We start from the raw sequence: 15,884 nt of genomic DNA, 5'->3' as shown, positions 1-15,884 counted from the left end.
ATTACATCCAATCTCAAACTTGGGTCTGTTCTCACATCCTTTTTCCAAGGGCAGATGCCCGTGAATTGTTTTTATTTTGATTTTTGTTCAATTATCTATGAGAAAACAAATTATATGTGTGAACCCACTTTCTTCAGTACTTATGTTAACTAACCAACGCTGAAAAACACTCCTTATATGTAAGTGGTAAGGTTTATTATATTTACGAGTTCCTAATAGAGTTCTTTCTCCTATCTTAGGCTACTCCCAAAGAACAGACATATACATCTCTACAGAAACAGAGACCAACAGAGACCTTAAGGTCATGTTAAGACAAATTTCTGAGGTGTAATACTTGGTAGAATGGTTGCAAGTCTTTGACTGGGCCTAATAAATTTGTAAACTAATCTTTTGTTAATATTACAGCTTAAACACAAGTTGACAAAAACATGCTTAGTGATACAGAGTAAATTTGTTTAGAACAGTAAACAGTCAGAAACACTCGGTTAGAAATTCATCTTAATAGCTACTGCCTAGCCCTCTGCTCATAGAAAAACTCGGTAGCAATGGGATGGCCAACTCGTACGGTTTTAGGCACAACTACCGAGTAATTCCATGGCCGAGTCCAGCTCCCACTGAGATCCAGGAGATTTTGAATGAGACATTGTATAAGTACCTGGCAAACCATTTGACACTGTATGTCATTGGAATGACAGGGGCGTTTCTTGCCTACCCACAACTGAATGTAAATTTTAGGTGAAGAAAGAATACCGATAAAACTCGAGCTGTACAACTGAGTGAAAGCAAGCTTACAAAGAGCAGGCAGATGCCAGTTTAGATGAGGTTTTCCACATTAAATAAGCAGAAAAATTTCAGTGTTCCATTTTGTTTACATTTATCATTACCATATGTCAAATCAGGAAAAAAAATCCCCTTAGTCAGAATGTTATTTTGGAGTAGTAGCTGTGAAATATTTTCAAATCCAGAATGACGCAATTTAACCGAAACTACTGCAAAACCTATCTGTGGTATCTCATTTGGTCATCGTGAAATTTTTCTGAAATAAAGTGAGACTATATTGCAAGATACTCAAAACGCAATTTTATTTTAAAATTCCATTTATATAGAAAAATGATTTATTAGTGTAAACCAGTAAGAATTAGCAATAGTAGTCACACCCACCCACCAAAACAACAATTAAAAGAAAGAAATAGGAAAAAGCATATAGCAAACCTTCTACTCAAAGGTCCCGTTAATCTTTGGCAACCTTCGCTGAGTGTGACCATGAGGCTTTTTACCTCACATTTCCAAGTTTCTTCACATATGTACAAACATTGTAATGTTGGTATTTTGTAAAAGAATCCCCATGAACTTTAATTACGTGTCTCATAGTCTCTCCTCAACAGATATAATCTAATCCCTTCACTTTTTAACGAGCGAAGGCTTGTATCAATGGAAGAATGTATTACATGTACTGGAAAATAAGCACCCACATTCTAAATTGTCACATTGAAGTGTTGGTGAGATTATTCTCCTGGTAATACCTTCAGCCTTCCACATTAGAAACATTTTGGCCAAAGACCATGAGATTGCATTAGCTATTTATCTTTGTGAGATAACTGTATAAATTTGTTAGCCCAATATTTGTACAGAGCTCTCATTTCAATAATGAGATCTTCACTTGTGTGAGGCCAGCGCAATGAAGTGAATGATTTGCACATGAACATTCTTCAGACATCCCCGTGAGACTCAGGGAGTTCCAAGATTCACTTATCCAAGCAAAAGCTCTTGTAGCCCACATCAATCAAGCATTGTGTCATGTTTTCTGGAAAGAAATTAAGCTGGGAAAATAAGAGCTTAAAATTGTTGGTCTGGTTTGAAAACAAAAGATCGATTTGCATGTTCTTCTATGTAAAAAAAAAAAAGAAATTCAACCTCACTCCTTTGTATTTAAATATATATACGTTTAATATAGGAGGCAAGGCATTCTGCAGCTAAAATGGAAGCTGTCCATAAACCTATCATTTGCAGACCAGCCAGCTGCAAATTGGTCTTCTGACATCATTTCAGACACTACTTCTTACACAAATGTTAAAACAGTTTTGGGACCCAACTATGACATGTGGAATATGCTATAGCTCGCTATGAGAAGTATTTCTAGATTGGAAATAGATGATAGTTGTGTTTGCCAACCTATCTTTGTGTTCCAGAAAGGCAAGCAAATGAATTGTAACTTCACTGGTAGAGCTATTGAAATGGTTAAATAAACAGAACCTAACCCATTTGGCCTTCATTTCAAAGGCTGAAAGTATGCAAAATTTTTCAAAAACGGAAGAATAGAAAAATGCATTTTAGAAGATTTAGTGCTACGCTGCAGTAAGATCATCAGAATTACGACCACAATGGAAATACCGCTAACCTTCCAATCCGGAGAGGCCCAAATTACAACCTTAACTAAAAATACCATGAGCTGCAAGGAAGCACAGCATCTAAGGGTTCCTGTCACAAATGGAAGCAAAATTCTTGGTCCTAGCGTAGGTCCATGTTTGTACGCTTCTGTACCTGTTAAAAAAGGTACAACGTGGACGCTACGGTATTTACCTGGGTTATCATCGGTTGGTGGCCCAAATCCCCAAACCCTGGGAGGCAGAGGAGGAACGAAGGAGGAACATCAGGCCGTGTGCTTGCTGCCCCTCACATGGGGACTACAGTGGCTGTGCTGAGAAGGGGCCGAAGTGACACGTCAGTCGTAGACCTTCTGATTCTGGACTGAATTTTACCGTGAGCTACATTTTGGCGCTTGACAAAAGCCCTAAAGATTAAAGATTAAAGGCAAGGGCGCTCACTTCAGAGCCGCACACCACCTCTCCAGCCTCTGTCGTGCCCCCCTGCTCGCCCAGGTTTCCCCGAAAAACACGGTTGGGCAACGCACCCCCGGCACCCAGCTGCTGCCCCCGGGCATGGGGAAAACGGGGAAAACGGGGAAAACCGGCCCCGAGCCGCCGGGACCCCCGGGAGGCGACGGGCAGGGAAGGGGGCTCGAGGTCCGCGGGCTGTCCGCAAAATGGCCCCGGGGCAGCGTCAGGGGCGTGAGAGGTGCGGGGACGGGGCGGGGGGGTCTGGGGGAGCCCCCTCCGTGCCCCGTCTCCCGCAGCGGGCGGGCGGGGCGGGGAGGGGCGGGCGGCGGAGGGGGCAGGGCCGCTCGCCGCAGTCACCCTCACACAGAGCGCGCCGGGGAGGGGAGAAAAAGGCCCCGCTCCGGCGGAGGGATACAGCGCTCCATATATAGCGGCACGGCGCAGCCAACCAGCCCCAGCACTCCTCGCCGCCGCCGCGCCGGGCAGCAGCAGCAGCAGGAGGAGCAGCAGGAGCAGCAGTAGCAGCCGCCGCCAGCAGCCGCCGCTCGTGGTCGCGCAGTTCGTGCCGCCGCCGCGCCATGGTAGGTAGCGCGGCCGCCCGCAGCACCGGGGGCTGGCTGAGGAGAGGGGCGGCCAAGCTGGGCTCTCCCCGGGGAGGGCTGCGCCGCGGGGGCGGCGGGAGGCCGCAGAGCTAACGGCCGTGCCGGGCACCCCTTCCTTCCTTTCCCTTCTTCCCCCCCCCCTCCTTCCCTTCTCTCTGCCGCCGCTTCCTTCTCCCCAGCGGCGCCGCCCGCCCCGCCTCGCCCTCCGGAAAGGGCCGGGAGCCGCTCCCCGGGGCCGCGGCTCTGCCCCGCTGCGTCCCGGCCGCAGTGCGCACCGAGCCGGGGGAGGGGGGGGAGACCGCGCTGCGGCTGCTGCGCCCTCAGCCCCCCCCCCCCCCCCCCCATTCCTCCCCGGTACCGTCCCCAAAAACGCAGCCGGGCTGCCCGCATTACATCATGTCTCCTCCTCTTCCTCCCTGCCTCCCGCCGCCTGGCCCCCGGCCGCGGGGGTTGGGGGGGGCAGAGAGCCTCTCCGCCCTCCCCCCCCCCCCCGCCCCTCCAGCCCCCGGGGGTAGGGGATGGGGGGGGGATAGGGGAAGGGGATGGGGGGTTGGGGCAGGGGGAGCCGCTGCCTCCTCCCTCCGGGGGAGGGGAGGGGAGGGGAAGGGAAGCGGGGCCGCAGTGCAGCACTGACCGCCGGGCAGGGCGTCTGTTGCGCCCGCCGCTGCCCGCCTGCCCCCACAGCCCCGGGGATGGCAGCCTGGGGCTGGGGGGCGTCGGGGGCAGCCCCCTGCCGAGGAGGGGAGGGTTGGGATTTCTTTTTTTATTATTATTTTGGTGTTTTTTTTGGGGGGGGGGAGCAGGCTGCCATCCAGTCGCTTTCTGGCCATCTGCGTGTCGCTCCGTGCTGCCTGTCGGTCTCCCCTCCCCGCCGGGGCAGGCTGACACCACCGGGACACGGTTTGGTGGTGGGCCAGGGCGGGGTGGCAGCCCCAGCCCCAGGCACCTTTGTCCCCCAGCACAGTGCTGGTGGCTGCCTGCAGCGAGCTGAGCCCCGGTGCTGCAGTTTCTTGGTGTGACGCCGCTTTTCGGAGGCATCCGGAGCCCCGAGACACGGGGCAGAAAGCTGGTGCTGCTGGTTGGGGTTTTTGCCGAGGCGTGGCACCGTTTCCTGTTCTGCAGGGCATTTGGTCTGTTATGTAAATTGCTTAGATGATTTTTAGGGGAAGCCTTATCTTTGCTGGAAAATCGTGAAAAGAGTGGGAGGTCAAGCTGGATTTTTGAAGACGTTTTCTACAGTCATTTAGCGTGACTTAAGAAATGTGAATTTGGTTTTTAACTGCAAGCATATTTCCACTATCTTCTTACCCCCCATACATGTGGGGAGCTGTGTAATCACTACTTACAGACATAAAACACTAAAGTCAGCACCTAAATACTGATGGTGTCTGTGTGTTACTTAACACATCCAGCAAGCTTCCCACACTGTTGTTCACCTGTGTGGGGCTTGACAGATCATGTAGCCTGTTAATTCTCCATTGCATTTGTTGCCCTTTGCTGTAGTTACCTGGCTCTTATGCTCGAGATTAATGGTATTTTAGGACAAAAGGGTTGCGAGATGCCTGCTTTCTTTGACCAGCAGCATTATTTTTTTTGTATTGGTAAAAGCTTTTCAATAAAAGGAGTCTTACAGGAGCTAGTACTTGATTTTCAAATATTCACGTCTAGGTAACTAAAATTTGGTTTTAGGCTTGTTTTCATCTTAATGACAAGAGAAATGCATGATTTCTGTGAAGAACCAGCTATCTTAGTCTGATCAGTGGAGGTTTTGGCAATGCCCTATCAGTACAGAAAGGGGAGACTTCTGGAAGGATGCGGGCAGCACAGCTAAGCTCTGGAGGAGCATTCAGTTGCCCGCTGCGCAGTGCACCTCTGGATGCAGCACTGGCCTCCTGATGTGCAGAAGGTCACAGGCGAGCACTTTAAATCTTGGTGTTAGGATGTGCACTGTGGTTTGTGCCTCAGTGGGAGGCATCTTAGGGTGCTTGGCTGAACGGAGGGATAACGTGACACTTAAACTGGTGTTTTCTTCTTGTCGGATGGTGAAAATCTCTGATACTGAGCAGCATTTCCTCCTATTACAGCATGGTCCTGTCTGTTAAGCTTACTGTGGGCTGCTGGTTGGACTGCTGTGGTGTTAGATCACTAGGTGGCACACTTGCCGTTAGCCCACTGATGTGCAAATAGCCCCATGCTTGATTAGGGTCATTGTACTTCTGGAAGTGACATCTGATGTGATGCAAGACTCTAAGCATGTCATTAAGGATTTCATGCTCTTCTGATCAATTACAAGGAGCCTGCCTTGTGTCCTTCGCCCGACGAAATCGGGTTCTTCAAGTCAAAGGATGGCATATAGTTCTGAATGGGCAGTTCTGGAACATGCTAGTTCTTATGCTTTTGGGAATGGCTGCATTGTGTAGGTGAGTGGAATCCCTTCTTGCAGAGGGAGAATTTCAGGGGTTGCAAGTGTCTCTGTAATGGTAATAATAAATCTCTACTGAAGTTTGAGGGAAGGGCCTTGTGGCTTGACACAGCTAGAGGTAAACATTATTCTAAAATATTCTATTCTTCGTGTAGGCTGATCAGCTGACTGAAGAACAGATTGCTGGTAAGTGTCTTAATGATACATACTTTTTGGCTAATTCCTTGTGACTGAAAGAAAATATCTCAAACATAATGGGATCATCTTTTTTTCTACAATTTCAAATCTATACTAACAATTCCCTTAACAACAAAAAACAAAAGTACTCCCTTTTAAAAAGTTCTGGAAGATTATTGGTATGTTCTGTTTCAATGTGGACTGCAGATTGAGTCAAGTGTTTCTACATTTCTTGCAAACAAGTAATTGTGAGAATTTTCAGTGAACTTCTTGGAGCCAAGGCAGACCTAAGTATTCTTTTTTTTTCAGGTGAAGATAAACTTGAAAAGAAATAGCAAAAAATAAATCTACTACTGATTTATTACCTGTTAACACAAGTGTTTTTAAATAACTTCTAACAGTGTCTAACTCAAACTGGTTGAGAGAGTAGTATTTGACCTTGTGGAGACCAGTCACACCTGCTTGAGGTTGACACTAATTCTTATTGTCTGTTGCCTTTTGTTGCCATTTACCACTTATTTTTATTCCTGTATGTTTGTTAATGGTGAATGGGTGAACTGTTGGGTTCCCCTGGCTTATCCCAAACAGCTGCAATTTGTGCTGCAACAGTAATTCAAGCAACAAGATGTTGAAATGCATTCGCATTGTAATATGATGTTAGTACATTGAAACTTAGGTCATGTGGCTATGCAGATCTTGTTGGTGCTGTAATTATTTTTATTAATATTTGAAAACAAATTCTGCCAATACATGGGCAAGTTAAATGTTTCCCAAAATCTTACCAGACGTTTTTCACTGGAATGCATTTTTGTATGCAGTTTTCTTAGCTGGTGATGTCACTAAACAATGGCACTGTTTTCTGCCTCTAGAGTTCAAGGAAGCCTTTTCCCTATTTGACAAGGATGGTGATGGTACTATCACAACAAAAGAACTGGGAACTGTCATGAGGTCGTTGGGTCAAAATCCAACAGAAGCAGAATTGCAGGATATGATCAACGAGGTAGATGCTGATGGTGAGTGTTGGAATGATTATAACACTAAGAACTATCTTTTTGTGTATGCCATCCACACCTGGGCCTGGTCTATATAAAGATGTTGTGACTGTGCTCAAAGCAAAGTTTTTTAGAAATACTGGATAGAAGCTATACTCAGGGGCATCTGTTATTTTGCTTGTTCTTTGCACAGCAAAGATGCTAGCTGTCTAAGTGAGAATCTTAAAGTAAAAAGATGGGCGGAGACAAAGTTATGCTGTTTGTCTTTATTTTATGGGTTCCAGGCATCCTATTGCTATTCAGCTTATCCTGACCTGCATTTAACCTGTTTCTACCTAGTTTTTCCGTACATGTTTTGTCAGCCCTTGCTGTTCTTAATAGCTGTATTAATGTCTGGTTCTGTTTAAGGTTGAAGACGTGATTACAATGGAATAATGCTAAACTCAAGAGTTGGAAGCGCAACATGGAGAGCGTGGATAGTCTAATGTAGTGTTAGATCACTGGTAGATGGGGGAGCAGTTGGAGGCTGTCACTTTGCAAGAAGGCTTTCCTGCTTTTCCAAGTTGACCAGAATGGTTCATGTGGATGCCAGAAAGGATGTATGCAGTTTTTCTCTGGGACTCTGCTCAGGCTAGCAGTTACAGAAAGGAAAAGCTTACTGTTTGGTGGTGTCAAGGTTTTGATCTCTTACGCTGGTGGATAGTGACTTTTCTGCGATATTCTGAAGAATGAAAAGTATATTGGCAAGGCTGTGGATTATCAGTTTGTTAATCAAAATTACTTTCCTGAAAGTGTAAGTTAAACTTAATTGCCAACTCTTTTGGATGCAGGTACTGAACCTTCTTGATACTCAGGGTTTGCAGTGATATGTAGAGGTTGTGTATAGTGGCTTCTCCAGGCTCAGGCTGCAGTGTTCATAGAATCAGAGAATGGTTTGGGTTGGAAGGGGCCTTAAAGATCATCCAGTTTCAATCCCCCTGCCATGGGCAGAGACACCTCCCAACAGACCAGGTTGCTCAAAGCCCCATCCAACCTGGCCTTGAACACCTCCAGGGATGGAGCATCCTCTTCTCTGGGCAACAGCTTCTCTGGGCAACCTCTTCCAGTGCCTCACCACCCTCAGAGTGAAGAATTTCTTCCTTTATATCTGATACAAATCTGCTTTCATTCAGTTTAATCTACCAGTGCAACATGGCTTTAAAACTGAAAGTAGAGTGAGGACTTCAGATGCTTATGCCTTGCCCATATGTTTAAATTTGCTTCACAACAGAGTGCTTTGCTAATATTCTGCATGCTCATTGAGAATTTTCTGAAGTTGTGTATAAGACCTGTGTTCTGACTTAGCTGGTAGATGAAGTTGGCCATGATAAATAGCTCCATATGTCTTAATCTGGAATCCCTAAACTGCAAAGGTTTTCATAACAAAGCAGTTAAATGAATGCAGTTTAAATTTATCCAATGAGTTTGCACGTTTCCCTCGGGCAACAGGTAGATCTTAGTTACACAGTGAACTGCTTAATGCTTTGCTTTGGCATGTAGGGATGGATCATGACTGTGCTAACATACTTTGTGTAGCTTGAAAGAACTTTGTTTCTTTACCGTGCTCATCTGTTTCTTATTTATCAGCCTTGAGCAGCCTCAAGTTTGAGTCTTTACTTTGAATTGGAACTTCCTCTTAGGGATGAGGCCTGAATGCTGGTGGGGATTTTCAGTTTTGCAGTGCAAAATACTTGCTATGGTTATCAGAAATAACAAAAACCAGTTTTTCTAATGTCAGTTGTTTGCAGATACTTGTTGGACCTTAAAATTGTGTATTACTTCTGTGGTATACAACGTAGGCTGATAAAGTTGATTTTTGAACAAGGAAACAAGTATTTATGAACAGTGAAGAACTTTCTTAAATTTTAGATGTCATGGAGTAGTAGTGCTAGCTTTAATGTATTTGCTTCTGGAATCTCCCACATTATTTGGGAGATTGTAAACATGCTAAATGATTAATTTTGGAGACACCTTTTCAGTAAAGGTGAACCTTACCGAACCTTATCTGTTAACCTTGGAATATCAGACTGATATTTTATGTGCAGGTTGGGTGGGCAATGGTATGGCTTGATTTGGAAAGAAAGCAGCAGTTGACTTTGTGCTGAAACACTGGGGTGGAAGTGGCTGTTGCACATTGTAAAAGCAAAAAAAGCAATGGTAACAATTTAAGGAAAACATCAGGTTCTTCTATAGGAATAGTTCAGGGAGTACCTGTCAGTCTGATTCTTGTCACTGGCTAAATTAAATGCCAGATTTTTTTTTGCATTAAAAACAAGCACGGGAGTTTAATTTTTGGAAGTTTGTTTTCATTAAGGCAATGGCACTATCGACTTTCCTGAATTCTTAACCATGATGGCCAGAAAAATGAAGGACACAGACAGCGAGGAAGAAATCCGTGAGGCATTCCGAGTCTTTGACAAGGTATTTCTAGATCTTCAAATATTTTTTAGAAGCAGTAATGATGCTTTTCTTTCTCATCATCTTGTCTGAAAGGAAAAACATCATAGTAGAGGCAGGAGAATTTGTAGCAGAGCAGGCTGGTTGTATCTACTTACACAGCAGTGCTAAACTTGAGGCTTTTCCAGGAAGAAAACTTTCTGCTCTTTTAAGAGCAAAGATGAGCAGAGCTTGATGCTTGGGGGGGTGAAGGGGTCTTGTATTCTTGTAATCTTCTGTACCTTTTGATTTTGGGGGATTGCAGAAATGTTTGCATGGGTGTGCAAGATATTAAAGCTTCTGAAGCTAAGATGTCACCAGTATTTACAGGCACAAGGAGTGCCTGTAATAGACAAGGCAGCATCTTGTCTTAAAGATGCAGGCTTTGAAGTTACTTTCAGGAAAACTTAAGCTCAACTCCCACCTTCATTAAAGATAACCTGGGCATACATGATAAAAGTTCTGACAAACTGTTTTTAGAACAGGGGTTCCCCTCTTTGGATTGTTTGGGTATGACAGTTACTACAAGAGAATTGTGCTGTGCAGTGGCTGGTGCAGCTGATAAGCTAATGCATATGCGTGTGTGGAAGGTCTCTTTCCCATTTTTGTGGAAAAAGAGCCAGTCTCTGTGCCTTTGCTGGAAGGTGTTCTAGAGCAGATGTTTGATTGTTTACTTGGTACTTCCCCCAGGTTTATTTCTGCAGACTAGATTGGTGAGTGGTGGCAGACGTGACACCACCTAAGCTCCTGCTCTCAGTGTGTTTTTCATGTAGACAGAAGACAACTCCTGAAATGGCTGGATACATGCTCTAAGTTTTGATATAACTAATGGAATGCTGACTTAGAATTGTCATTCTTTTTGCCACTGTTCTTGTCACAACTGCTTATGAGTTGCATTAAAATGTTTTCTTTGAAGGTGCGATTTGTTCTAGATCTTATATAAGAAGCCTAACTTAGCTGTCCACAGTCTGATTATAGAAGCAGTGTTTTCATGGAATAGAAAGCTGACTATACTTGCTGGTGGGGAAACTAGCCTTCTGGTTGCTTAGGCAGCAGAGAAACTAAAGCACTTTTTCTAACAATCTTTCAAAAATAAAATAAAGAAGCATTAAAACACCTTACAACAGCTGCAAATCCAGCATGCACTTACTCTTACAGTACAATAATTAGAGAAGACTTAGGGAAGCATGCTTCATAAGGTGATGGGACTGATCCACACTGTAGCAGTATGCAGTATACTGGATCTGTATGTCTGTCCTATGTGCTATAAGGCTAGTTTAAGAACAGTCTGTAGAAACCTAGGTGTAGTTTCAGAGTAGATCAGTGTCAGGATTGTTGATCATAATCTTGTGAAACTTTCCCCACAGGATGGCAATGGTTATATCAGTGCGGCAGAGCTACGTCATGTTATGACAAACTTAGGAGAAAAGCTAACAGATGAAGAAGTAGACGAAATGATCAGAGAAGCAGACATTGATGGGGATGGGCAAGTCAACTATGAAGGTAAAAAAGCTTATCTTGACTCATTACTCAGATTTAGTGAAGGTGTACTGAATAGGTCATTATTTTCTAGTATTTGGAGATGCACAGTTTATTCAGTTGTCCACTTCTGTGGAGGAAAAACTAACTTCCACTGCATCTAATTTTTTTTATACCAAGTATGTTTAAGATTTGATAGTTGAAAGTACTCTGGAGACAATAAATCAGTGACCTTTTGTCTTTTCAGAATTCGTACAGATGATGACTGCAAAGTGAAGAGACCTCCTTTACACCTTTTTTCCTCTAGAAGAATCAAATTGAATCTTTTACTTACCTCTTGCAAAAAAAAATGTTCATTTATTCATTCTGTTTCTGTATAGCAAAACTGAATGTCAAAATACCTTCTGTCCACAAACTGCATGTAATGGTTGGTGGTCCTGTCCCCAAAAGATCAAGTTAAACATCAGTTTTACAATATAAATAATTGTACTACCTTGAAAATAAAAAAAAGGAAGCACTTAGTGAACTCAAAAGTTCCATTTGCTAATGACTATTACACTGTTTGGGCTGGCCAGTTTTTCATGCATGCAGCTTGACAATTGAGCACAGTCAGACATTTGTATAAAAAGGAAAAAAACAACCTAAAAGATCCACTCTTTTGTTCAACGGTGGATTCTAGATCAATTTGTAGTATAAATTGTCATAGCTGGTTTACTTTAAAATTGGTTTATACCTCAGGATGGTATGCAGCAAAAATGGTTGAAGGATGCAAAACTTAGAGATAATGCCCTAAAGGTTGAATGGTTCTCCTGTACGTAGCAGCGTGCTCCAAAAAATATGATGATCTTAACTATGGATGGCATGTCTGTGTTAAAATATTGGTTTAACATTGTCTGCATTGCACTATAGTGAAACGGGTGTCGGGCTGTTACCGTTCACAAAATTTTTAAAAGAAACCTTCACCAAGGGAGCATCTTTGGACTCTCATATTTTTAAAACCTTCTGTACCATGACTTGGAGCTGGCGGAGTAGCCTGTGGACTTCAGCACAACTATCAACATTGCTGTTCAAGACATTACAATTTATGTCCATTCCAAGTTGTAAATGCTAGTCTTTTTTCCAATAAAAGACCATTAACTTAAAGGTGGTGTTAAATGCTTTGTAAAGCTAAAATATATATATAATTGAGATAATAAACCAAAAAAGCAGTAGGAGGGAAGCGTTTCTATGAATGACTTGCTGCTAAATTATAATGCATATGTATGCAATAAGTTATCCCCTATCTTTTCGAGATGGCAAGAACTGACCTCCTGTAACCCAAGACCTTTGCTATAAATAAATGAACTTGTGCTTGCCTTTCATATTACGACAATGTTAATTTAGTTGGTCTCAAAGTCGTGTAATGCTGACTCGTCAACTATCAGCAGAGAAGTAACACCTCATTTCACTAAAGTGGAGAGCTCTCAGCATGCATGTCGATACTGGGGGAACATGGATAGATTGCTATGTTTTTTTTGACAGGTTATAGAAACCAGTTGGAGCACTTAAACAGCATGGACTTCATAGGTATCTATGATTCTCAAACATGCCAAAAATGCATTTCTCTACCCACAGAAAGAAATGGACATTTCTCTTACAATGTTTAAAATAACAAAAGCCTTTTTGGAAACTGGGGCTATTATGTCTTGACTATCTTCTCAAACACTTGCATGAATTTTATGGGGTGGAGAAGAGGACTAGGGTTAATTTAAAAACGGTCTTGTTACTTCTGCTTTGCATGCACTAGCAATGCTTAGTCATTCCAGGTCTTTGAGTAAGTGTTCTCTGATCCTTCAGCTTCCCCATGAATGAGTAGCAAAGCAGCTGTGTTCACTCTTCTTTGTTTTTTGGAAGAATGTTTTTTTTAATAGCAGAGCCTCCATGTAGAAGGCTTTTATGCTTGGGAGGGAGGGACTACAGCTTTGTTACTTGACTGGAAGTCTGGTTCCAAATATAACTGGAGCTGCAAACCTTAATTGCTTAATTGCCTTTGGTTTTGGAGAGTATTGATACTATCTCTTGAGAGAGATGCAGGTCTCTATTCATCCTGTCTAACTGAGGTGCCTGTGTTAAGAACTTGGTTGCTTGAAATGCAGCCTCACTCGGTGGGGGTAAAGAGATGCCTCCAGAAGGCAATCGAGACTATCTGCCTTCAATGATTTATTTTTTATTTTTTATTCTTGGTTGTTGCTAGGGGGTGAATCTGGGTGACTAGGTACCCGGACACCTTAACCAAGTGCCTGAAAGTTAGATGGGCTGAATCTAGGCAGTTGTTTAGATCTCTAGTTGTAAAGGCTTTTGCTATGGCTGCGTATGCTGTCATAACAAACCGGCTGCTGTGATGAGAATGCCTGACTGCCACTTGAAAGTAGAGCCTTGCATGGCAGCTGCAGACTTCTTTGGCAGTGCCCGAGAGTGGCTGCCCTGAGTCTGCAGACCAGCTTTGAATGAAAATGTACTTGAGACAGGCAAGGTAGGAGCAAGGGTTGCTGCTCTGAACTAATTACTTCTGCCTGAGTGTGCAGAGATCTTGTCTAGTAGGTAAATGCTTCTTACCATCTATCTGTCATTCACTCACGGTTGGTAGGGTAGTTCATTTAAGAACAGCTGCTTTTAGCTTATTCAGTGTGCTCTGTGCTTGCTAGCAAAGAGACCTCGTTCCTGCAAGAGGTTCTTGGCTTGATTAGAAATTGTCTGGCAGTGTGCAGTGTTGGTATGCCCTGTAACTGAATCTGCCTGGAGGTATCTAATTATTAACTGACTTCAGTACCACATCAACCTCGAGTAAATGTATCCTCTGTACAGGACTTTAGCTCTGTTCCTTTCTGCATAGTGAGTATCTAGAGAAATGAAACAGTGTCATCAAGGACTTTTCTTTTTCTTTTCTTTTTTTTTGTGGGTGTGTGCGTGTGGCTTTGGCTTTTTCCAAATGTGAAAGTGTGGGCTGGATACACTTGGTGCATGGCTTAGAAACATGGGACTGGAAAGAACTTCCTGGGTCATCAGATCCAGTCCCCTGCTATTGCAGGCAACCGTGTCATATAATCCTTTTAATAAACTGATCAAGCTTAACCACCTGCTTGTAAGTGGCTTGTTTTCATGGAAGTTCTGTAACTCATGTTGCTCTCAACTGATGCAAGTAATATATGAAATATGAAGTTAATCAAAAGGTCCTCCAGCTTAGCTTCAGGTTTATCATTACACTTAGTTAACTAACTTTCTCAACCATGTTTTTCTTTGCACAACACTCAGGAAAGTGTTGAATATTTACACCCCCTTGTTATGAATAAGAGTTGGTGTGCTTGCTTATTTTTTTTAATGGAAAAGATGGATGTCTGGCTTGTTGAAACTTGTTAGATATGTTAATTGTCAAGGCAAGAAACAATTGAGTTGTATTTGATACATAAATTTAAGGCTAGATTATACATAACCATTTTTAAAATACATCAACTTGCAGTGTAGTTTTATATTTAATACTGAAATTGTACTGCTAAAGTTTAAACTGCTGTTAATCATATTCCTCTTCTGATCATAATGAAAAAATAAAGGGTAAGAAAATGCTTAACATAGATTATTCATTATCATGCTTATTTTATTAACTCAGGCACACACATCCTGAAGCGTCTCCAGGTATGGGGCATTTGTTTTGTTTGCCGGGGTGGGATGAAGGGGAGGAGGGGGGTTACTGATGTGATGGAAGACTCATTCCCCCCAAACATTTGTCCCACTTCTGCAGCTTCAGAAACACTGATGCTGTCAAGAACCGATGAAGAAGTTAGCCTACACCTTATCAATGCATTAAATGTGCGTGTGGGTGCAGGTCTGACCTGTGGGTACTGCACAGTGCCACTGCTGACAGTCCCCGTGCCCAGCTCGGTGGGAGGGGGAGTGGCTGTATCTTGGTCCCCGTATGGCAGTAAGCATGTGAAGTGAATGCAGGACCCTGTTCCCAGGTGGCACCAAATTAAATTAAAAACAGTCTTGGGGTTTAGAACTAACAGTTGTACAGCTTGCTTTTTCCATACCCTGAAACTAACTGGACCACCTGCCTTACTGCAATCCAATTAGGGTGGGGGGTTTTGTTTTGTTTTGTTTTGTTTTTTAAGGTTCAGTGACTAACTGAAATTTGACGAAGTACTGTGGCAAGACCACGTTGTGTCTTCTAACCATAAACATCTAGTAGTCAAGTGAAGATAGGTGATAAAGGCTGGTGCCATGTATCTCCTGACTGACATTTAGGAGAGCAAACGATAAACATTTAAACAGAACAGGTGCACCCTTAAAATCAGTAAGACAAATGTGTGTGATATTTGTGGATTTTTACACAACAGGATTGCAATTCCAGTATATATTTATATATTTTTAAAATCCAAACACCAGATTTTGAAGTAATTATGTAGATAATGAATTGTGCTTGGATTTGGAGCTCCAAAGAGTCCTGATGTTATTCGCTATAAAAAATTTGTATGAAAGCCCAAGCACTTAAAGGATTGATGTTTTATGCTTCTAAGAACCCCTATCAACAAGTTTCCCCTATCAAGAAAGCATTCAGAGGTTATCTGTAGTAGCTGATAATTGATTTAAAGTTTGATATTAATAAATCCAGCTCTGGATGAAGTGGCCAAATATCCCCTATAAATGATAGAGCTGCTGATTAGGTAGAGGCTAACAGAATTAACTTAATTAATTTAATTAATTAATTTCTTAAAGCCCCGGGATGATTAAGCACAGCCGGTACCTAGTACTAAACAAGTGTCTGCGTTGCTCTCCTTCCTGCTCTTAACAGGCAGGACCAGCGCAGAGCCGGCCAGCCTGCCCTGCTCCCATCCCTGCAGTGCCGACCAGGAGCATCTTCTTGCTT

At 43.2% G+C, this 15,884-nt stretch overlaps 1 protein-coding gene and 1 long non-coding RNA gene across 2 annotated transcripts; one reads left to right on the top strand and one right to left on the bottom strand.

Annotated features, from left to right (window-relative positions):
- Positions 1-1,057: 1,057 nt before the first annotated feature.
- On the bottom strand, positions 1,058-2,995 carry LOC121071348. The gene is made up of 2 exons (XR_005820542.1): positions 2,581-2,995; positions 1,058-1,804 (listed from the first exon to the last, which is right to left on the bottom strand). It is a non-coding gene; the product is annotated as an uncharacterized LOC121071348 (long non-coding RNA).
- A 260-nt stretch (positions 2,996-3,255) lies between these two features.
- On the top strand, positions 3,256-12,345 carry CALM1 (calmodulin 1). Its single transcript, XM_040557520.1, has 6 exons — positions 3,256-3,419; positions 6,018-6,047; positions 6,908-7,051; positions 9,384-9,490; positions 10,873-11,008; positions 11,232-12,345. Exons 1-6 carry the CDS (start codon positions 3,416-3,418, stop codon positions 11,258-11,260), a joined length of 450 nt encoding a protein of 149 aa, XP_040413454.1. The 5' UTR covers positions 3,256-3,415; the 3' UTR covers positions 11,261-12,345.
- The last annotated feature ends 3,539 nt before the right edge of the window (positions 12,346-15,884 follow it).

This window comes from Cygnus olor, chromosome 5 (genome assembly GCF_009769625.2).
Source record: "Cygnus olor isolate bCygOlo1 chromosome 5, bCygOlo1.pri.v2, whole genome shotgun sequence".
In the NCBI taxonomy this organism is placed as follows: Eukaryota; Metazoa; Chordata; class Aves; order Anseriformes; family Anatidae; genus Cygnus; species Cygnus olor.
This window is presented reverse-complemented; position numbering and strand designations above follow the sequence as displayed.